Source organism: Delphinus delphis, chromosome 3, assembly GCF_949987515.2.
Source record: "Delphinus delphis chromosome 3, mDelDel1.2, whole genome shotgun sequence".
Taxonomy (NCBI): Eukaryota; Metazoa; Chordata; class Mammalia; order Artiodactyla; family Delphinidae; genus Delphinus; species Delphinus delphis.
The window spans coordinates 67,687,622-67,711,575 of record NC_082685.1 but is presented as its reverse complement, the minus strand read 5'-3'; the positions used below and the strand labels follow the sequence as shown (position 1 = coordinate 67,711,575).

Below are 23,954 nucleotides of genomic sequence, written 5' to 3'. Positions count from 1 at the left end.
TCAGAAATAAATGAAAAAGAAAGGAAGGAAACAATAGCAAAGATCGATAAAACTACAAGCTGGTTCTTTGAGAAGATAAACTAAATTGTTAAACCATTAGCCAGACTCATCAAGAAAAAAAGGGAGAAGACTCAAATCAATAGATTTAGAAATGAAAAAGGAAAGTAACAACTGCCACTGCAAAAATAGAAAGGATCATGAGAGATTACTACAAGCAACTAAATGCCAATAAAATGAACAACCTGGAAGAAATGGACAAATTCTTAGAAAAGCACAACCTTCCGAGACTGAACTAGGAAGAAACAGAAAATATAAACAGACCAATCACCAACACTGAAATTGAAACTGTGATTAAAAATCTTCCAACAAGGTCTTCCCTGGTGGCGCAGTGGTTGAGAGTCTGCCTGCCGATGCAAGGGACATGAGTTCGTGCCCCGGTCTGGGAAGATCGCACATGCCGCGGAGTGGCTGGGCCTGTGAGCCAGGGCCACTGAGCCTGCATGTCCGGAGCCTGTGCTCCACAACAGGAGAGGCCACAGCAATGAGAGGCCCACGTACCGCAATAAAAAAATAAAAAAAATCTTCCAACAAACAAAAGCCAGGACCAGATGCCTTCACAGGTGAATTCTATCAAACATTTAGAGAAGAGCTAACACCTATCCTTCTCAAACTCTTCCAAAATATAGAAGAGGAGGAACACTCCAAAACTCATTCATTCTATGAGGTCACCATCACCCTGATACCAAAAACAGAAAAAGATGTCACAAAGAAAGAATACTACAGGCCATTATCAATGATGAACATAGATGCAAAAATCCTCAATAAATACTAGCAAACAGAATCCAACAGCACATTAAAAGGATCATACACCATGATCAAGTGGGGTTTATCCCAGGAACACAAGGATTCTTCCATATACACAAATCAATCAATGTGATAAACCATATTAACAAACTGAAGGAAAAAAACCATATGATCATCTCAATAGATGCAGAAAAAGCTTTTGACAAAATTCAACACCCATTTATGATAAAAACCCTCCAGAAAGTGGGCATAGAGGGAACTTACATCAACATAATAAAGGCCATACATGACAAACCCACAGCCATCATAGGTCTCAATGGTGAAAAAATGATACCACTTCCACTAAGATGAGGAACAGGACAAGGTTGTGCACTGTCACCACTATTATTTAACATAGTTTTGGAAGTTTTAGCCACAGCAATCAGAGAAGAAAAAGAAATAAAAGAATCCAAATCAGAAAAGAAGGAAAAGTGTGACTGCTCGCAGATGACATGATACTATACATACAGAATCCTAAAGATGCCACCAGAAAACTACTAGAGCTAATCAATGCATTTGGTAAAGTAGCAGGATACAAAATTAATGCACAGAAATCTCTTGCATTCCTATATACTAATGATGAAAAATCTGAAAGAGAAATTAAGGAAACACTTCCATTTACCCTTGCAACAAAAAGAATAAAATATCTAGGAATAAACCTACCTAAGGAGACAGAAGACCTGTATGCAGAAAACTATAAAACACTGATGAAAGAAATTAAAGACAAGACAAACAGATGGAGAGATATACCATGTTCTTGGATTGGAAGAATGAATATTGTGAAAATGGCTAGAGTACCAAAGCAATCTACAAATTCAATGCAATCCCTATCAAACTACCAATGGCATTCTTCACAGAACTAAAACAAAAAATTTCACAATTTGTATGGAAACACAAAGACCCCTGCAAGACCCCATGCAGTCTTGAGAAAGAAAAAAGGAGCTGGTGGAATCAGGCTCCCTGACTTTAGACTATACTACAAAGTTACACTAATCAAGACAGTATGGTACTGGCACAAAAACAGAAATATAGATCAATGGAACAGGATAGAAAGCCCAGAGACAAACCCATGTAACTATGGTCACCTTAGCTTTGAAAAAGGAGGGAAGAATGTTCAATGGAGAAAAGACAGCCTCTTCAATAAGTGGTGCTGGGAAAACTGGACAGCTACATGTAAAAGAATGAAATTAGAACATTCCCTAACACCATACACAAAAATAAACTCAAAATGGATTAAAGACCTAAATGTAAGGCCAGACACTATAAAACTCTTAGAGGAAAACATAGGCAGAACACTCTATGACATAAATCACAGCAAGATCCTTTTTGATCCACCTCCTAGAAACAAATGGAAATAGAAACAAATATTAACAAATGTCACCTAATGAAACTTAAAAGCTTTTGCACAGCAAAGGAAACCATAAACAAGACCAAAGGACAACCCTCAGAATGGGAGAAAATATTTGCAAATGAAGCAACTGACAAAGGATTAATCTCCAAAATATACAAGCAGCTCATGCAGTTCAATATTTAAAAAAAACAACCCAATCCAAAAACGGGCATGAGACCTAAATAGACATTTCTTCAAAGAAGATATACTGATTGCCAACAAACACATGAAAGGACGCTCAACGTCACCAATCAGTAGAGAAATACAAATCAAAACTGCAATGAGTTATCACCTCACACCAGTCAGAATTGGCCATCATCAAAAAATCTACAAACATTAAATGCTGGAGAGGGTGCGGAGAAAACGGAACCCTCTTGCACTGTTGGTGGGAATGTAAATTGATACAGCCACTATGGAGAACAGTATGGAGGTTCCTGAAAAAACTAAAAATAGAACTACCATATGACCCAGCAATCCCACTACTGGGCATATACCGTGAGATACCATAATTCAAAAAGAGTCATGTACCACAATGTTCACTGCAGCTCTATTAACAATAGCTAGGACATGGCAGCAACCTAAGAGTCCATCGACAGATGAATGGATAAAGAAGATGTGGTACATATATACAATGGAATATTGCTCAGCCATAAAAAGAAACGAAATTGAGTTATTTGTAGTGAGGTGGATGGACCTAGAGACCGTCTTACCAAGTGAAGTAAGTCAGAAAGAGAAAAACAAATACCATATGCTAACACATATATATGGAATCTAAAAAAGAAAAAAAAAATGGTCCTGAGGAACCTAGGGGCAGGACAGGAATAAAGACGCAGACGTAGAGAATGGACTTGAGGACACAGGGAGGGGAAAATGTAAGCTGGGATGGAGTGAGAGAGTGGCATGGACATATATACACTACCAAATGTAAAATAGATAGCTAGTGGGAATCAGCTGCATAGTACAGGGAGATCAATCAGGTCAGTGCTTTGTGGCCAACACTGCTTTGTGGCCAGCTATCCCTCCTGGGATAAGGAGGGTGGAAGGGAGACACAAGAGGGAGGAGCTATGAGGATATATGTATAAGTATAGCTGATTCACTTTGTTTTACAGCAGAAACTAACACACCATTGTAAAGCAATTATACTCCAATAAAGATGTTAAAAACAAAAAAGTTTTCTGGGCTAAATCGCACAGACACACACAGACACACACACAGACACACAGACACAAAAGACCCAAAAATTTTAACTAAAATCATAGCTGGATTATGAGGAGTGAAACTGAATTTAGGTTGTAAATGTTGCTTAATGTTTCCCCCAATGTTCAGCCACCTTCACAGAGCAGGACTGACACCTTTTAGAATGGAAGTTTTCAGGTGTGGCAAACCATTGCTATTTCTTGGGTCATCTTTAAAGGTTTATGGTACAGGTTGCCCCAGTGGTCAAGAACAGAAACTGCAAGAAAGCCCTATGGGAGAGACTAAGCGAATGATCACCAGATTGAAAGGTTTTAGAAAACCAAAGAAAATTTTTGTTGCAGTATTGGAAACATGGTTTTCTTGTTATCAAATGGACACAGACTACAGTGTCACCAATACTAGATAAAATGTCATCTGTCACACATGCATCATGAGTACACATTCATAAGGTATCAGGAATGTGAACAGAATGGGGGAGGGCACTACAAAATGTCTTTGCAGTGAGACCCCCAAAGTGACCTTGCCTTGCAGCACTTGGACAAATGAACCCTAAAGCAGTTCAGTTTTGATCATTGGGTTATATCTACAGTCATCAAGACTGTATATTTGTAATTTATTTGAATATCAACTGTTTGCTTTGTTCCTGTAGCATCTTTGAAGAATTCGATTTTTCTAACTGAAGGCCAGGACACAGTTTTAGTGGCACTTGATATCCCCTCTGAGTCTTTTTTTACAATATGACTTCCTATTTATTACAGTGGATAGCTGAGAAGAAACTGAGAGGAGGAAAATCAAGAAAAGAGAGTGTTTAGGAAGCAATAATAACTGAACTGTTAAACACTGTCTGAGGTTTTAGATAAAAGTAGTTGGTCTCAGCGTATGTGAACTATGTATCGTTGATTCTGTTGTCACTTCCGAACATCTGCTTCAGCAATTTATTCTCCTCACTTGAATTTATATTGTCAGATTAGTTTAATATTCAAGTGAATCCTCCCTTTCAAGTAAAAGAGTTAGACAAATCTTGAGCTAGGAGTCAAGCTGGATGCTTTAATTCCTGGTGATTTCTCCATATGCATTTAAATGTCTTTAGTCAAATTAACCGTCAGACATGGCTTGCAATGAACCTGACTGGAAACTTTAAATTTTTTTAGGGAGAAACTTGAGATTCTTGCCTCTTATGAAATTATTTTTATTTCCAGACATATACCAGATTAAAGGAATTGAAAAATTAAAGAATGGACAAACTGCTCATTTAATTGCACCTAGAGAATATTTGACTAATAGATATCACTGTAAAGCCCTTTGCTCAATAATTCATTGCCAAGAACCAACATCTCAGAAGTCCTACTTATAAAGAATAAATATCCTAAAATAATAATATCACTATCAGTATTAACTAATACAATGCCACTAAGCAATTTACAAAACATTCACGCATACACTCAGTCTCTTACTTTTAACATCGTAAACATTTTTATATGAGATCAGATCCATTTCACCTTAAACTTAAAAATTTCTGCTGTAAAATTGTTTCAATTTTGCATTAAGAAAGCAGCAGTTTTTTAAAAACATTGTCTTTCATGGGAAAGTAATACACATCACAGAGAACTTCCTACTTTGCTGCTTTCTCTCTTAAACACTGTACAAAGCTATTTCATGCTATATGAGAATCATTTCTCCTATGATAATTTTCATCTCTTCTACTTAGATTTCCTTATGACTTGTTAAGCTGTTTTGAGACCAGCTCCTATCCTCACTAAGCCTATATCCCCTATAATTTCACTGCTCTTAGGGAAGAGCGGTGTTTCTGAAGGAGAGGGATATTTCTTGGGAAGGTTAACTTAATTAGGTTCTTTATCACACAGAAAAACCCTTCAAGGTGAGTTAAGCAACTTGGTGCTTCAGGATCTTAATTTTTCAGTCCTCGAACACATGCTTGTGCTTTGTGATTCAAGATAAGCCACAGATGGCCAATAGCTACAAATTTTTTCCCAGAAGGCAGCCTTAGTCAAGTTCCAAAGGAGTGCTGAGCACAGAAAAACAAAACAAGTATCTGCCCAGTAATAAAGTCATTGCAGAGAAAAAGCTCTTCATTATTTTAATAATCATGTTGGAGGAGATGGGCAGCGCTGTCATAAGGCAGATATAGGAACTCTTTTTCACCACCTGTATATTCTGTCCTCTGATTTCTGTGCTCTTCCATTATGGATGTTTGCCTATGTTACCCACACCTGTAGAGGTGGGGCTGAGAAGCTGAAATTGCTTCACATACATCTTTGGCCCTTTGGGCTTTCTCTGTCGCCGGAGAGGGTTGGACTGAAAAATAGGCTTCCTAGCAGGCTCTGTTAGGTGTGTGACTTAGGTGCACTTCTCCCGCCATTCTCAGGGTGTGATTTGAGATGGTAAGCCCAAAAAGTAGATTTGACTTTAGCAAACACTGGCTACGTTTTCTTTTCACAAGACCTATTGAACACTCTATTTTGTTCTGTGCTGTGCTCAGCTAATAATATAAAAATCTATTTATTGCACTGTAGGTTCTTTCTCAAAAATCTCGGCTGCAACCATTGTAAAGCAATTATACTCTAATAAAGAAGTTAAAAAAAAAATCTCAGTTGTCAGCCCGATTAATGTTTACTGGGTAAGAATATTGAGGCAGGGTTACACTCACATAAAGAAAGAACGTACAAGCAGTACCCGTTATCTCAGAAATGGATTTGTTTCAGTACAGATATTCTGATGCTATATGAAAGCAAGTTGGCTGGTAGATATTGGTGCAGCTTATTTTTTTGAAGTTAGCAGGATCTCAATTACCTAAAAATTATTCTTTCTATCAAGTGTAACCCTCATATGTATCATATAGAATGACCTGAGTCCAGTAATTCCTGTTAAAAGTGGGCTATAAGGGAAGGCTGCCTGCCTATCACAACCCAAGCTATAAAGGCCTTACCATCACACTTCAATCCTACTCTTTTATAATCAACTCTGTTATATTGACTTTCTACTTGTACTCACTCTGTAACTATCCAAGGTTACCTTTACGAACCTAACAAAGTAATGGTGCTATTGATTAATGAAGCCTCATGTTACCATTGAAAATAAAAATCAGCATCTGGAATCGAAAGACCTGGATTCAAGTCAATTTAGCTACTTCCTTACTAGACGCCATGATTAGATCTACTCAAGCTCTCTGGGACCTCAGCTCTCTCCTCTGCAAAATAGAGACGCTAACGTAGATGACAATTAGGTTTCATCAATGAGCAGCGGCTATTGGGAGTGCAGGTTAAGGATGATGAAGCCACAGGTGCAACCTGTGAAGGGATCCCCACATCAAAGGCTTGCCATAGAGCACTAAGAAACATCCATGGAACATATTCATCGTCCCTGGGCTTTTAAAATATTCACCTGAGGCAGTATAAACATAAAACAAAACAACAGACGTGAAACTGATTGTTTAAGCCAAGTTTTATCCAAATGCTGCTCTCACTTTTAATAGTTTCATTATTAATGATGGGTTGTTAGAAGAGAAGTGAAAGGAGAAAACTAGCTATACCTTCTGTATTCAAACCATTCTCTTATATGTCCTTGGTAGTGAGCATTTTATCAGCAGTCCTCTGGAGACAAAACCTACCTGTTATGCATGCTCTCTAAGGGAATGACGGTGGGCTGGATGGGGTAGATTTCAGACAAAATGGGAAGAAGCTGTGCTCTGGCAGGCCCAAGACAGAGATTCCACAGGAAGCAAGAGGCAGGGCCTTAGAGCACTCCTCATATCATTCCAGGAAGGCAGCCACCTACTTTGCCTAGGCGTCGGGCCAGCTCTGGCAGGAGATTGGATCAAGGCTATTTGCATGTCTGTTTCAGGACATTAAGTTTTGTCTACCCATACAAAGTAAGGAGGAGATCAATGCAATCAGGCAGAAAAGTAATTTAGAAGAAGAAAAAGGAGGAGGAAAAGAAGAAAGAAAAGACAAAATTTTGCTTTCAATGAAGTATAAATTTTATTTTTTGTAAAGTGTGACAGAGTCATCTGTAGAGAAGATACTTTAGTGTTTTAGTGGCCAGTTTAGAGTTTCCCTGACGTATTTCAAGGAATAATGACAAAAACCAGAAAGGCATACCCACTACATTGCAAACATAGCACTGGGGTCTGTCATTTATGTGTTATGTCATTTAATCCCCACCAACTCTTTGAAATGGGATCTAGAGCCTGAAGATGTCATGCGTCTGGCCTAATTTCTCACGGCCAATAATTGACAAAGCCCAGCTTTAGAATCCGAGGCCATGATTCAAAGTGTGTAGAAAGACCAAGAAATTTTAAACAGTGCTGGCAACTCTGTGTTGAAACTCTTCTATAAATAGTTGCCTGATTATTCCTAATTCCCACTGACTTGGTATAATGCAAGCTATTCAGCAATGTGATATGGATAAATATTTCCTTTTCAAAACACTGCACAAATACATGATTTCCTCCCTCTGTCCACCCTGTAGGAGAAGTAGGAAAAGAGCAAGGTAATAGGAATTTACCTCTAAGCTATAAAGCCTTCCTATCCTTTCAGTAATCACTGTGGGGAGCTCCTGCTTACTGGGGAGACCATAACAAACTCCATTAGATTCAAGTACAACACTTGGTTGCCTGGCTAGAGAATGCCAAAAAAGCAAAGGAAAATATTATTGTTACTGAAATCATTTGATGTCTATGACTAATAAAACACATGTTGGCAAACGGAATTTTTAGAAATGCCCAAAGGACTTGGTTAAAGCTATGAATTAATAGCATACAGTAGTTCTGTCTGGAGAAAATTAAAAAAAGACAATGCTGTTAAACTGTTTTAAACTTTATCTGAATAACCAAAAAGTCCAAACAGAAATCTTAAGCAACCAATCTAGGTCCTTTATTCAACTTTAAATTTAAATTTCCCCTCCCCTTTCTCTTACAGCTGAATAAGAAAGTTTATACATTTTGAGTCACATTATTCTTGAATTCTGAGGGACCCACAGGCCTCCTTGGCCAACATCTCACAAATACCAGAATTATCTCTAAAGTATCTCTGACAGCTGTATCCACCTTAGAGACTATGAGGGTTGAGGTGTCCATTCATGCAAGTGCTGTGTCCCTGGAGGGCTAGGGGTGGAAGGAGTTGGGGGTAAGCCAGACCTCCAGTTACTTCTTGACCCAGGTCCCAGAGGTTACTCCGGGCCTGCCTGAAGATGTCCACCCCGGCAGGCTGTGCCCGAGTCTGCCCAGAGCAGGAGGTCTTTGCCTCATCCTATCTTGTTGTGGATTCAAGCTCTAACTGCTGGAGGGTGCTTTCTCATGCTGTGCCACAATCTGCCTCCTTGTGTTTCCTCCACATTGTTTCTCATGCTATCTCTGGAACAATACTGTTTGACTCAACCTCCTCTCCTCTTGAGTACCTCTTAGATAACTGAAGTCAATTGTCATAACTCCCATATATACTGTCTCCTCCAAAGTAAATATCCTCAGCTTCTTTCTCAGATCATAAGGCAAATAGACAAATATTATAACAATAGTAAGAGACAAAAAACAATAAGAGAAAGACAAAAAGGTGGTCTGGAAACGGGAATTTTTTAAAAGAGTTGTCTTTTTCGCAAGAGGGAAGAGATATGGGAACATATGTATATGTATAACTGATTCACTTTGTTATAAAGCAGAAACTAACACACCATTGTAAAGCAATTATACTCCAATAAAGATGTAAAAAAAAAAAAAAAGAGTTGTCTTTTTAACTGAAAAGCTGAAAATTTTAAGTGATACTGAGGAGCGCTATATCTTTCCACTGAGTTCCTGTGTGCTATCCCTTAAGTCATCCCGTCAGGATGGAAATGTAGCTCGTTAAGAGTTTTACTTAATGACACCATGCCAGCTCCTAGGGATCAGCCAGCAATTCTCACCAACTTGCATTTATTTTTGCTTTATTTAGTATCAATGTCTACTCTGAGAAAAGTTTCTGGAAGAATATTTACCTGCATACGAATAGATGTGACACGTTTTCAGAATTTGAATACCACCTATTAAGAATTAAGGGAGGGGCAATGTAAGGAAACTAAATCCTTAGTTCTTTCTCCTCCCAAAATTTTATCATGTAAAATTCCACAATACAGAAAAGTTGACATAATTTTATAGTAAACACCTATATCCTTCATAGCTAGACACTACAACTGACACTTTGCTATCTTCACTTTATCACGTATCTATCAGTTTCTCTATCCATCCATCAACCCGTCTTACCTTCCTACACGTGTCAGTGTAAATCGTGTTCATCAGTACACCAAATCCCTGACACTTCAGCTGGTATATCATTATCAGTTCTTTTTTGAGACTTCTCATTAGCACTCTGTTCTGAATCCCTCTTGCCATCCTTTCCCTCGTTCCCTCCACTTTCTCAATTTTCGTTTCTACATCCTTCCTCCCACTTTCCATCCCCAATGTCCTAAGTGGTAAAAGCAAAGTGTGAAAAATCTGAGCACGGAGCCGTCTTGAAGCAGCATCAGGAAAGGCCCCTCACAGGTGTGATCACCATAGACCTGGGATAGATGAGGTCTGCATGAACAAGCTAATGCAAACCAATTTACAAGAGAGAGAAGTACAGATTAGCAAGACAATTTAATTTACTGTCAGAAACACAGCTACCAAATACTTAGGCACCTGCATCTCTCCATCAGCTCAGTCTCTCCCTGAACTAAGCTGCATGACAGGCCAAATTGTGAAGGGTTTAGGTGAACAGAGACACAGAGAAAGACAGTGAGTAAGAAGGTCTTAGTGACATGGAGAAGAGATCTTATCAGCACTGTTTTAACAGCTGGCCAGCACGGTGTCTAACACCAAAGGGGTGCTTCATAATTAGTACAATGATAAAATGAGCACATGAATGTTAACTGCTCCTCTAGCGGAACGTCTGTGGCTCAGGGCGCCTCTCACCTGGACGGGCTGAGTAAATTCTGCCCACTTCCACCCCTCTGATGCTCTTTAATGAAGTTCCATGACCACCATTCTCCTTTGAATAATGCATTTTCTTTTATCCGGGCATATGCCATTAATTAAGCTTTCATGAAGTCCTGTCTTGCTGTCTTTAAAATGAGAGGTCTGTGACTATCTAATCCCATCTTTGATAAACTGATTTTATTGGCTTTACTCTCAAAACAGGGAGTGATTCCCTGCTACCTGAGTGTACTCTTTTTAAAGATCAGGGAACACCATCTTCCCTGGTGAGCAAAAACTATTCCTTTCCTTATCTCAAGATTTATGTCAAGAAATTTTAGTCGTTTATTTTCTGGGCTTCCTAATTACCAGCCCACAAAGACTTGGCAAGGTGAGCTCTTCAGTGGAAAGGCAGCAACACAAAAATGCAAACGCAGAACTTTTCACAACAGACAGCTTCTCTGTAGTTGCAGAGAAATCCAAGTTTGATAAATCAAATCCATCGTGAGAACCATAAATGGAGCCTTCTAGTCATAGAGTTTCAATGGGAATCCTTTGGTTACGTAACAACTTCTTAATGTAGTTCCTTCAAAGGTCTCGATGTCATAAATCAGATTATTTTATAGCAAGGAATTCCTGTCCTTGCTATTTCAATTGCTTGAAAACCCTCTTACCACTGACCACTGTCTCGAATTCTCTAAATAGATACCCTGGTAAATATTTATAAACATCAGCATTTCATGGCAGCATCACATGTTTTAGAGTTTATTTGAATGCACACCGTTATGGTGTTAGGGCAGAAGTGACAGAATCAAGGCGGTGATTATTTCATGTGAGTCTACGTACAGACTGGAAAAAAAATCAGATGTTTTCAGGTTTGGGCACTTCAATGGTAAAATGCAGACTGCCAGCTAGAGTTCTTTTCTAATTGCCTCTCTCTATATAAGCAGCCAAAACACAAGGCTCAGATCCAGATAAAAACCATTCAATAGGGTGAATGATACTATGATGCAGAGAGTAGGCTTTTATTGTTGGTGATTCCAGGTCTCTGACAGGAGCACATGTACCTCAGACAGGACCCAGTCTAGATGAACAGGGAGCATTTCATCTAAGCCGGCTTTCAAAGGCCCTGTTTGTTCAGACATCATTAGTTCTTTTTATTCCTTTGATGCATGTGTCTCTAGTGACGGAAACTCTTATTTCTTTAAGAAACTAAAGCACAAAAGGAAACTGGAAAAGCTACAAACTGATTTGGCAACAGCTAAGCAAGAGGCTGCCATCACAGTCCTGGAACTCAATGAGAAGATAAAGACTCTACGTGAAGGAAAGCCAGCCCCTAGAGGTCAGTATTACCATGTGACAGTCACACACTGGCCCTTGGTCCTAGGTGATGCATATAGCTTTTCTGGCAACAAAGCAGAAAGCAAGGCCACAGTGCCAGGCAGTGTGCTGGTCTGGCCCGATCTCCATTCTGCATGATTAGAGACAGCACGCAAACTCCTAACTCCAAGCTGGGTGTGATTTCACCGTGCGAGAGGCAGGGGATGAATAAGCGGTTCCTTAAAGAAGAGTCTCTGAGACTGAAGAGGGGACTGAAACAGGTCTGATAAGTGTCTTGCTGGGTGGCCGTGAGGGAAGAGCAGGGCCCAAGGAGGAGACCTCAGGCCCCCAGGGACGGGGCTCTGAAGTGGGGCAAGGAGAGGGGCTTTTCTAAAAGTGTAGACGGGCCAACAGACTGACTAAGACGGCCATGGGGAAGGAAAGAAATTTGTGTTTTAACGATAGGCTAACGAGCTAGAAACAAACAGCGGAGCCTGGTTGGGAATGAAATCTGGGTGGTTCAGAAAAATTTAATAGCCACTCTGGTTTGGATTTTTTAAAAAGTTTTCTCTCAGAGATGATTACCAACCTGGGGGAGAAAACCCCTCGGACTGTCATCATCAGCAATAATATGAGTTCACATTTAATACTACATGGCAGGCATTTTACTCAGTATTTCATGTGCGTTTAATTCTCAGAATAACCTCCGAAGCAAGTACATTTACGGATTCCACAAGAATAAGCACAGACTTAGAGATGTGGATTATTACCTTGCCCCAGGACAGACATGTGTGGCAACCTGGGCAATCACCCCAGGGCGCCTGCGCAGCTCTGGTGCAGTGAGGCTATTTCTCTGCTCTGCGGCAGCGATAGCAAACCTCATTCTGCCGGGTGGAACTCTTGCAAAACTATGATTCCTTGGGATGAATGTTTTCCTTTGATGTGCAGCACTCTTGTAAAGCCAGGAACATGCAATTGTTCTTACTCCTGCTTCCTTTATTACTCATAAGTAATTATGAAAAAAGAGGAGGACTGTGGAAATAGTGGAGGAGGAGAAAGTAGGTGACGTGGTGGCTGCAGAAAGTGAGACACTCCCAGCATCCTGCCCACATGGGAAACTGTTTAATATGAGTTTGGTTTTAATTTTCAATTTTGAATAGCACTTCCCCGAGATTGAAATGGCATGTAACACCATCACTTTGAAACGCAGCCTTTTCTCTTTCCACAGAACAACATAAAGACAGTTTAATTTGCTTTCACCACCTTGAAACCTAAAAGAATAAAATCCAATAGAGAATATTATGCATTTAAAGGTCTTTATTCTAAGGTATCATGGCCATATTTCAAATTGGTTGCATAAGAAGAAGCTCATGATGATTGTACAGCACATTGGAGAAAGTTCTCCAGCTCACCTGAGAGAAGCTTTCAACTTCTCAACTGTATTTTGAATCTAGTGGAAAAAAAGATTTTATTGCAAGGTATCTACTTCTCATTACTCTCTCTCTCTTTTTTTTTCTTCTTTGCGGTACGCAGGCCTCTCACTGCTGTGGCCTCTCCCGTCGCGGAGCACAGGCTCCAGACACGCAGGCCCAGCGGCCATGGCCCACGGGCCCAGCGGCCATGGTCCACGGGCCCAACCGCTCCACGGCATGCGGGATCCTCCCAGACCGGGGCACAAACCCGTGTCCCCTGCATCAGCAGACGGACTCTCAACCACTGCACCACCAGGGAAGCCCTCATTACTCTCATTTTTGACAAAAATAATATCATTTGCTATCTAATGATGATTTTGTCCCTTTGAGAGTTTGATGGGTCAAAATTAAAATAGTACTGAGGCACGAGGACTCTAATGGTTGTGGAGGGAGGTTAGAAAACATTAAATCCCACCTTTGCTTCTTTGTCCATTTTTTTCTCTATATTTCTGTTTAAAAGGGGAAAAAACTACCTGTACAGGAAAAAACAAAACAAAAACCCTAATGTATTATGAACAGATATAAATTTAAATAAAGTCAAGTACTCCAAGGTCAATTATGGATGAAAGCAGGGACTCCCTTTTCAACCCATGTGTTGCTTCTTTTATTTGGTGGAGAACCTGAGTCAGTGAACTGACATACAGCAGGAAGGTCTTAAACCAAATATTTGCACAATCTTACTCTCCCATGGGTCTCACGCAGCCTCACCCTGCATTCAATAACCCAGGAGATTGTCAAGGCCGTTGTGGCCCCAGAGTAATATGAGCTCTCATTCTCAGAGACTTTGGTCACCTTGCCCTACCTCTCAATTGATTTGAAAGTAAAGTCTGAAAAGATGTAGGTAACTTTAACACACAATGAATCCCATTTAAACGCTGGACAATTAGGGTTGACCCAGCTCCCACACATAGTCCTTGACCAAAACACCACTCCTTCCCTAGTTAGTCCTGTGTCCTTTTATAAAATGCTTGTTTTTGGTTTTTAGACATCTGTTTGTGAATGGCAGATGCCCCCAGTTATAATAGCTTAAGGAGAAAGGGTGATGTATTGGCAGAAGCGTAAACAAACTAAGAAAGTGCATGCCATCAGCCTTAGAGTCCCATAGATTCAGGGTCTCAGATCCCATCAGGGCACCTGTGTCTCTCCACTCTGCTTCTCTCTGCATTGAGACTTTCATTCCCTCAAGTGGGATGTCAGGAGAGTCTGGACACATGGCCACAATTAATTAAGGGCTGCCCTCCTTATCTCTCCTCCAGAGAGGAAAAAAAGCATTTTTCCACCAGCTCCAGTTAGAAAAAGTACAAGAAAATACTCTGTCCTGGTTTGGGTTGGGTACTCATCCAGGGCCATGAATCAATCTTTGTAGCCAGGGGTGGGGAAGTATGGTTGGACAAGCCTGGTCATGCACCAGCCGCCGGGCGGAGGGGCACAGGGAAATAAGAGGGGGAAAGGAGGATGTTGTGAATAGCGGCTCCCAGAAGCACAGAGCTGGACTGGGAGAAGAATACTTCCTTAAAGGAAGGGATAGCCCATTGCAGGAAAGAAAGAGCGAGGCACAAAATCAATATGTCCGATCCACTTTCAGCTGGTAATCAAGTTAAAATATAATAAAATGCTTAATGAGTCACCCATCCATGTGTATTTGCACTTTTTAAGTAGATTCTTCTTGATGAACAAAAGATCTTCATGATCCAACAAATAAATGTCCAGCAGTATAACTTCTGACCCCACAGTAGATGGAGAGTGAACCACTTTGGGAAAGGAGACCCCTTCCAGCCTCCATCAAGGGACATCGTGGTCGTCTACTCTGAAAGCTGATCTTATTGTAACAATTGAAAATGCAGGAGGGGAAAAAGTGTTGATTCTAATTGACATGCTATCTGGATTAACATGAAGCTACTTCTCTGCTATAGTTACAAACCAGTGCCTATAGTTATAACAAGCAGATTAAAGAGATGGATGCAAATAAATTAGAATTTCTTTTTATGCAAAGGTGCACAATTTTTCCCTGTTTGGTTCATTTTCTAAGTAAGACTATTTATAAGGTTGCCATTCAACCTCTGATCAGAGGAATGTCCTGGAATACTAGGAATACTTTTAAGCATGTTCAAATTGATGAAACAGTGAGCTACCAAATTTTTTTTAACACGTAAACACAGAAAAACTATTTCGTTGGCTATGTACTTAAACTACCTCCAAGGAAATAAATGATTTTAGTCAATGGCAAGTTCAAACAAAAAGCAAAACACCTTTATTATAAAACTGGCACTGCAGGAAACTTACTTACAGCCTATCCTTGTTTGCTGATCTTACTTTGTACAGATAATCACAGCCCAGGGCATATTCCTTGCCTCACCTCCACAACCTGCATCTGAAGTGCTCACAGTTTAATTCACTCACAGAATTCAGTGAAACGCCTATTATACCCGTTCAAAGCTTGTGTCCACCTTTTGGTAAACATTAGTAGGCAGGAACCTACGGTTAGATTTCAAAACCATCTCTGCTCCCTTTGGTTTTGGAGCACTAAGTTACTTTGTAAAGGACCTTGGTGACTAAGTCCTGTTGTTGGCACATAAGCATCAAGTCACCTGCTAAGATGAAAGCTTGTATCTTTGACCAGAAACGTCCGGGACCTGGTTTATAGACTTCAAGCTAGCATACTAAAAGGAATGCACTCTTCTGGATTTTATTTTCCTTTTAGTTCTTTTCTCTTAATATGCATAGCTGGTATATCAAATAACATATATCTAATTCCCACAGGCAAGTTCCCATTGTCCCACTGAAAGCCGTATCAACTTTAAGTCATCTCTTGGTTTTACTCTCATTAAGAAGACTCTCCCAGGTAGTACAGGTACATCCCTGGGCATTACCCAGGGCTCATGGTCTGAATAGAGCCAAACACACTTTCGAGGGAGGCTTGTAATAGGATTGACTTTTCAGTGACACAAAATTATTTTTAAACACTATCCCATTAATTTTAAGAATCATACTTGCTGTCCTACACAATTATGAAAGTCAGGAGATATATCTCTTTGCCAAAACCCCAGAGCCAACTCTAACTAGCATTCTAAAGAGTATCTTTTTATCATGATGTCCATCCCCAGGCACTCAGCCCAAACCTTCTCTCCCTCTTTTTATTCTCCTCCTGCAAACCTCCTTGGGATCAAAACTACTACTGCAACTAGATGTTAAGAAAACAGGGATTTGAGGGGGATAAAAATGTTCTGGAATAAGATAGTGGCAACACTTGCACAGACATTGTCAATACAGTAAGACCACTGAATTGCACACTTTAAAATGGTTAACATGGTGAATTTTATGTTATGTGAATTTTATCTCAGTTAGAAAAAAAAAACAGTGATTAAAATAATCCTCACAAAGATGTAACACCCTGTCAAGTGTATTTTAATGAGAATGCTTTGGGCCTAAATAAAATCTTGCCCTGGTAGAATTCTAAGCTTTTAGAGAGCGGTCATGTTAATATTTATTGGAGTAAGGCTAGTCTTGAATAGTTGTCCTTGTGTGTCTAGTCTCTTAAACAATGCCATCCTCTCCTACTGTCTCTCAGCACAGCTCTTGGAAAGGCTGCTATTCCTCAAAGTAGGAACCAATTTCTTGACCAATAGTTCTGCGTACAACCTTCTTTTGCCATTGAACACAGATTTTTTTTTTTTTTTTTTATCTGTCTACCTAGAGTTTTCTAAGAAAGTAACAAGGAGGGCCCTGGGATCTCACTGTTTCAACTGCTGGGACTTTGTCAAAAGCACTGCTCACCACCCATGGCATCAGATTGCGTGAAGCTCAGTGTGACATTTGATCAAAGCACAAACAGGCAGCCTGCACTTTCCTATTGCTGCCAACTGTGTTACTGCCTTGATGGAAAGTGACAAGAACTCAGGGAAACAAAAGGTGGAGATTTTCCCACCCACATAATTATCCTTACATTTGCAGAAAAGAGTTTTCTTTTAGGCACTCCTACTGAATCCTTAGATACAGAAACTGTTCCACAGTGGGATATTTTATATTTAGGCCAATAAACACCAGAAATTAAAATTAGGAAAAATGAGAGAATGTACGAATAATAACTTCAAGGTGTACCTTTTAAGTATAACAAGTTCCTAAGGAGTTTTAGTATTTACCTCATAGAAATAGTTTATATTTATCTTTATAATCCCTAGTCTTATTCAGAGATTACCCGTCAGGTTGCCTCTTCCTTTGTCCACTGAAGTCTTCCTGAAATAGAGCTGTTTCCTGGAATAGAACCCCAAAGGCAAAGTCTTCTCACCGATTTCAGAAGTTCCCTCAAGGATAAACAACTCCTCCAGGAGTCCCTGAAAAACTTAGGGACTTATTGCAAGGAGATCCCAAGAAATGATACTTATTCAATATGTACAAATTGAGGGTGGTTCTTAATTTCAAAAGGACATTCCAGAGGCCTCTAGGCCTAAAAATAACTCACCTAAAAACTAGTCGTCACTCAGGACTTTGTTGGTTGCAAGTGACAGAAACCAAAATGAAACTGGTTTAAACAGAAATGTCTGAGCTGCTAAGGCTGGCAGTGAGGCCGAGCAGGGTTTCTGGACTGTTCGTTTGGCTCTTCTTTGCCTATTGGCCCCATTTGAGCTATTGCAGGCACAGATCAGGAAAGGTCCCCTGGCTGCCCTGGCTTATCAATCTTTGGTGAACATCAGTTTCTGCCTGCTCAGAACTACTTCCCCCTTCTTTTAGTAACAGAAACATGGTTTTCCTTTGGGGAACTATGCCTCTCCTGCTCTCTGCAGTCCAGGGGGACTGTCAATCAGTGTCCCTTTCCTACTTAACCTGGGAAAAGGCTAGTGACTAGCTGAGCCAATCACACTTGCTTTTTTTCTGGAACTTGAATCTTGAGCTGAGTTGAATGAGGGAGGGTAGAAAAAAGCTAGAGCTAATTCATTCCGAAGGTTGGGCCCTGCCGCCTGAAGAAATTGTCTATTTTGATACCCGTATTCTAGAGGCTGACTCCACGAGGTCAGGCTGTGAAGCTTTCCTTCATCACTGAGAGCTTTCTCATATCCTTACAATAAACTCTCTTTTTGCTTAAAGTAGTCTGCATTGGCTTATAATACTTGCAACCAAAGAACCTTAATTTGTACCCAACTAAAGAGAACAGAACTTCTTTCTCACAGAATCTATACAGAAATCTCAAGGAAGCCGTTTGACTGACTCTACTTCCATCACCCTTGGATCAACTGCTCTGGCCAGGGCAATGGGATTTTATCACACCTGGGTCATGTGCCAGAGGTCAAGGGCTAGGGGACACTATCAGATAAAAGAAGATGGGAGAATTTTCTGGACAGAAGCCAAAAAAAAACCCAAATACTTTTCACTGTCCCCTTTAATCTATTTTAGTTAAAGCTCATAAACTTGGAGAATACGGCCATGCGATGAAGATGAGTTTTATCTTGTGAGGAAAGTAAAAAATTTCTCTTCTTTCTCTCCCTATCATTTTCAAAGTGCATATTTAAGCCCTTTCTTTGCAAAAAGTCTGGAAATCTATTTATTTTATAATTAGCAAAGGGTAAGAAGATCCATTCTGAAATTTTTGGTTGAGGTCCAGTATTTGCTAGCTATATCAGCTGTGGGAATTCAATGATGTCAGGGTCCCCTCCCTCCTTTGTTTGTAAGACTAATTTTGGAATTATACTGTTATCAGGAAATGGTGCTCCCTTCCTTCTGTCCATCCCTTAGGAATAGTTTTTTTTATTTTTTATTTTTTATTTTTTTAAAGTCTCCTGGCTTCTGTATCCAGAGAGTTTGGATGAAAGGGCAAGCACCAGCTAAATGTCAGACAAGGCACATGGGAATTGGAGCTTGATCAATTTCAAAGGTTTCTTACTTAACCGTGGCAAGTGCTATGATCACCAGAAGAGCATGTGCTATTTGGAAATACTGCTAAAAAACCCAGACCAGAGGCGAGAAGGAAGATGTTTCCTTCTAAGAAATGTGTAGAGAAATAGCACTCCTTTGTCACACACAGCAGATGGAGATTTGTCAACAGAAGATAAACTGGAGAGTTTGAGGTTGCAAACAACTGTCAGTCAGCTGTAGATACTGGTGCAGCCATTCCTGATACCAACCTCTTGGTGCCAAAGTACAAAAAGGGAACGATGTTCTCTCCTGTATTCCCCAGAAACCACAATGTTATTTTATTTAATGACTCAGTGTTTCCTGATAGGAGGTTGAAGTTAGAAGCTAGATACACTGGTCATATGCATGAATTTGGAGGAATGAGTGGATACTTGTGGGGGGCTTGAGCTCATCAAATCAAATTTAGAAAGGATGCCTAGGACCAGATTGTCCTGGAGAGTGGAAAACTTCTCTCTGAAGACACAGGATTTCTTTCTGGCCAGTGGGATTGGGTTCAATTTATACTCTTATGTATATATTAGATACATATGTGCAGTGTAGTAGTCTGGAAGAATATTTGTTTTTAAAGATATACTGCCTTGGACTAGATTACCCTACCATGCCTTTAATTTTTTTTCAATTAAATAAAGCCACAATTTAATACTGGACAAAGAACATAGAACTAAGAAGAAATAAAGAGCTAATGTAAGAGGCACAGCATTATTCCTGATTTGCTTAATATGCATTGGATCCAGGAGGTGTGTTAATCATGCTGGCATAATAATCAGTGCCTGCAAGATCTGAAAACATTATTGCTCTTCTGCACATGCTTTCCTTAATCCCAGAAATTATCATTGAGAATGTTGCTGTGATTTTCCAGTAAGACCTGAAGTCCTGCCATGACATGCTGTCATTTCAACCTGGGCACACTGTTAGAACACCTGTTCTGCAAAGACAGACAGTCTAGACATCGTCCAAAGGCCCCTTTTTTCCTGGGTCATTTCTAGTGAATAAAGAAGGAACCCTGCTCCTATTCCAGGGAATTTTGTATAGAACTTGTCAAACAAAGAAGAGAGGAGCCCTCGGCCACAAACAGAAATTGTATTCTCATAAAGTGATCATTTATAACTCCAAAAAGTGAATCTCTGAGGTCAAAGAAATAAAAGGATGCAAAAGAGATGGTGCAGAGATACCCATATGCTTCATGCATAGGTGAAAACAAGAATTCTTATGAGTCCTCAAAGGCAGAACAAGCATTAAAAGACTCAGGTCAGTAGGATAAAACTTACTTAGTTCTATAGAATCATAATATTACCTTAAATCTTAAAAGCTCCTAAATTTAAAAAATAATTGAAAGGCAAAATTTTTATCACACTGAACTGTCTATGACAGGATTCTGACCTCAACTGTTTAACAAATCATCCCTTCCAGGCCCTTATCCCAGTTGACCAGAGTAACAATTTTGATAGCTCTTTAGGGTGAATAGGTTTTTCTAATTCAAGATGAGTGCCAAGAGCTCTCATCTTATGCCATGTTGCTAAGTAAATTTCTGACAAAAGGTAGTTTCAATATGTTTTTACTTTTTGTAATGTATGCCACCACCAGACACTATTCACTTTCATTTATAGTAATATATAATGTTAATTAATTCATATATAACTGTTTTTAAAAGATTACCTGCAGTTTTAAAATGAGAACTCTTCTTTTCTTTTCTTTCTTTCTTTTTTTTTTTTGCGGTACGCGGGCCTCTCACTGTTGTGGCCTCTCCTGTTGTGGAGCACAGGCTCCGGATGCGCAGGCCCAGCGGCCATGGCTCACGGGCCCAGCCGCTCCGCGGCATGTGGGATCTTCCCGGATGGGGGCACGAACCCGTGTCCCCTGCATCCACAGGCGGACCCTCAACCACTGCGCCACCAGGGAAGCCCGAGAACTCTTTTAAAATGCACTTTTCATTTCAAAGTTTTAATGTCTCATATATTTATAGTGATTATATTATTAGAACTAAAAATCAAAACGCTGCCTGAGTTCTAACATATAAATTTACATCCATACTCAAAAATATTTGAAACCAGGACCATGCTACAGAATCCTAGATGTATTATCATGATACTGATAGTTAAACAGGATTGCATGAGAGAGTGGAAAGGCCACATTTACCTAATTGATGTTATTTGTGGATCTGAGCAGATAAGAGCCTTGGGATCTTAGAAGTGAAGGTTAGTGGAATATAATTAACACCCCAAATCCAAGAGGACGTCAGGGGACAATGAGGAAAATACAGAGCTGACTACTCTGAAAGTAAGAATCAGTGCTTATCTTTTTAAATTGTATCATCAGAAGAGAAACTATTAGAAGCAGACCTTGTATAATCCATCTATCTTAATGCTATAAACATCTTCAGATGCAAGTGGCTGATCTTTCCTTTTTTATAACCATAACTTTTCCATGGAAGTCCCAAGAGTCAGTAATTGAATTTGAGAAAAGATGTCCTTTTGAGGTTGCTTTGATCTAAAGCCAAAGGGAATTAATTTATTTAGCAGAAACTGTGGGTTCTAAACAAAGATGTATATGTGGGAATATTGGCAAACAAAATAAAGTACCTTAATTTCTTTGCCAATAAAGCAGTATCAAGATGCTAAAAATTCACTTCAGAATAAATTCTTAAGAAAACAAAAACTGGTTGAAGGTTTTCTTTTTTCCTTCCCCATCAGCACATGCTAATGAACACTCTAATTTATATTATATAAAAAGGCTTTGGTCCTTCTTGAAAAACATTCCCAAAGAAAAATAAAAGACTACCTAGTTTTTTATTGCCTCAATTACATCATTTCCTTTTGCTTAATTTAAGGCAATAAATTAATATTCTTATCCTTTTTAAATGACTGATTTCACACGTCTTTCTACATTAGTGAAAGTTTATGTATATTATTCCTTGATTTATTACATGCACCTACTGTTAAGCACATTGCTTATGAAAGTTAAGCAAGAATAAAAATCGATTGAATTTCAAATCGAGGGAGGGTAAAAAACATAATACATGAAGATTACACTAGAGAAATAAAATCCACATGAAACAGATGAAGTCCAAACCTAACTGAAAATTTATTTTAGCATCTTTATTGGAGTATAACTGCTTTACAATTTTGTTAGTTTCTGCTGTATAACAAAGTGAATCAGCTATATGTATACATATATCCCCACATCCCCTCCCTCTTGCATCTCCCTCCCACCCTCCCTATCCCACCCCTCTAGGTGGTCACAAAGCACCAAGCTGATCTCCCTGTGCTATGCGGCTGCTTCCCACAATCTATTTTACATTTGGTAGTGTATATAAGTCCATGCCACTCTCTCACTTCGTCCCAGGTTACCCTTCCCCCTCCCCCTCCCCGTCTCCTCAAGGCCATTCTCTATGTCTGTGTCTTTACTCCTCTCCTGCCCCTAGGTTCATCAGAACCATTTTCTTTTTTTAGATTCCATATATATGTGTTAGTATACGGTATTTGTTTTTCTCTTTCTGACTTATTCCACTCGATGACAGACTCTAGGTCCATCTACCTCACTACAAATAAGTCAATTTTGTTTCTTTTTATGGCTGAGTAATATTCCATTGTACATATGTGTCACATCTGCTTTACACATTCATCCATTGATGGACATTTAGGTTGCTTCCATGTCCAGGCTATTGTAAATAGTGCTGCAATGAACATTGTGATACATGTCTCTTTTTGACTTATAGTTTTCTCAGGACATATGCACAGTAGTGGGATTGCTGGGTCATATGGTAGTTCTAATTTTAGTTTTTTAAGGAACATCCATACTGTTCTGCATAGTGGCTGTAACAATTTATATTCCTACCAACAGTGCAAGAGGGTTCCCTTTTCTCCACAACTTCTGCAGCAATTATTGTTTGTAGATTTTTTGATGATGGTCATTCTGACCAGTATGAGGTAATACCTCATTGTAGTTTTGATTTGAATTTCTCTAATGATTAGTGATGTTGAGCATCCTTTCATGTGTTTGCTGGCAATCTGTGTATCTTCTTTGAGAAATGTCTATTTAGATCTTCTGCCCATTTTTGGATTGGGTTGTTTCTTTTTTTGATACTGAACTGCATGAGCTGCTTGTAAATTTTGGAGATTAATCCTTTGTCAGTTGCTTCATTTGCAAATATTTTCTCCCATTCTGGGGGGGCCTTTTCGTCTTATTTATGGTTTCCTTTGCTGTGCAAAAGCTTTTAAGTTTCATTAGGTCCCATTTGTTAATTGTTTTTTAATTTCCATTTCTCTAGGAGGTGGGTCAAAAAGGATCTTGCTGTGATTTATGTCAAAGAGTGTTCTGCCTATGGTTTCCTCTAAGAGTTTTATAATACCCAGCCTAACATTTAGGGCTTTAATCCATTTTGAGTTTATTTTTGTGTATGGTGCTATGGAGTGTTCTAATTTCATTTTTTTTACATGTAACTGTCCAGTTTTCTGTGCACCACTTAATGAAGAGGCTGTCTTCTCTCCATTGTGTATTTTTGCTTCCTTTATCAAAGCTAAGGTGACCATATGTGCGTGGGTTTACCTCTGGACTTTCTATCCTGTTCCATTGATCTATATTTCTGTTTTTGTGCCAGTACCATACTGTCTTGAATACTGTAGCTTTGTAGTATAGTCTGAAGTCAGGGATCCTGATTCCACCAGCTCTGTTTTTCTTTCTCAAGATTGCTTTGGCTATCCAGGGTCTTTTGTATTTCCATACAAATTGTGAAATTTTTTGTTTTAGTTCTGTGAAGAATGCCTTTGGTAGTTTGATAGGGATTGCATTGAATCTGTAGACTGCTTTGGATAGTATAGTTATTTTCACAATGTTGATTCTTCCAATCCAAGAACATGGTATATCTCTCCATCTGTTTGTCTTGTC

The 23,954-nt window shown here is 39.4% G+C and overlaps 1 protein-coding gene across 1 annotated transcript in view; it reads left to right on the top strand.

The window, feature by feature from the left end:
• Positions 1–23,954, top strand: part of CCDC192 (coiled-coil domain containing 192) — a 172,119-nt gene that overhangs the window by 93,821 nt on the left and 54,344 nt on the right. The window contains 1 exon segment of the mRNA XM_060007165.1: positions 11,581–11,713. Within this exon segment, the coding sequence (XP_059863148.1) occupies positions 11,581–11,713 (133 nt within the window).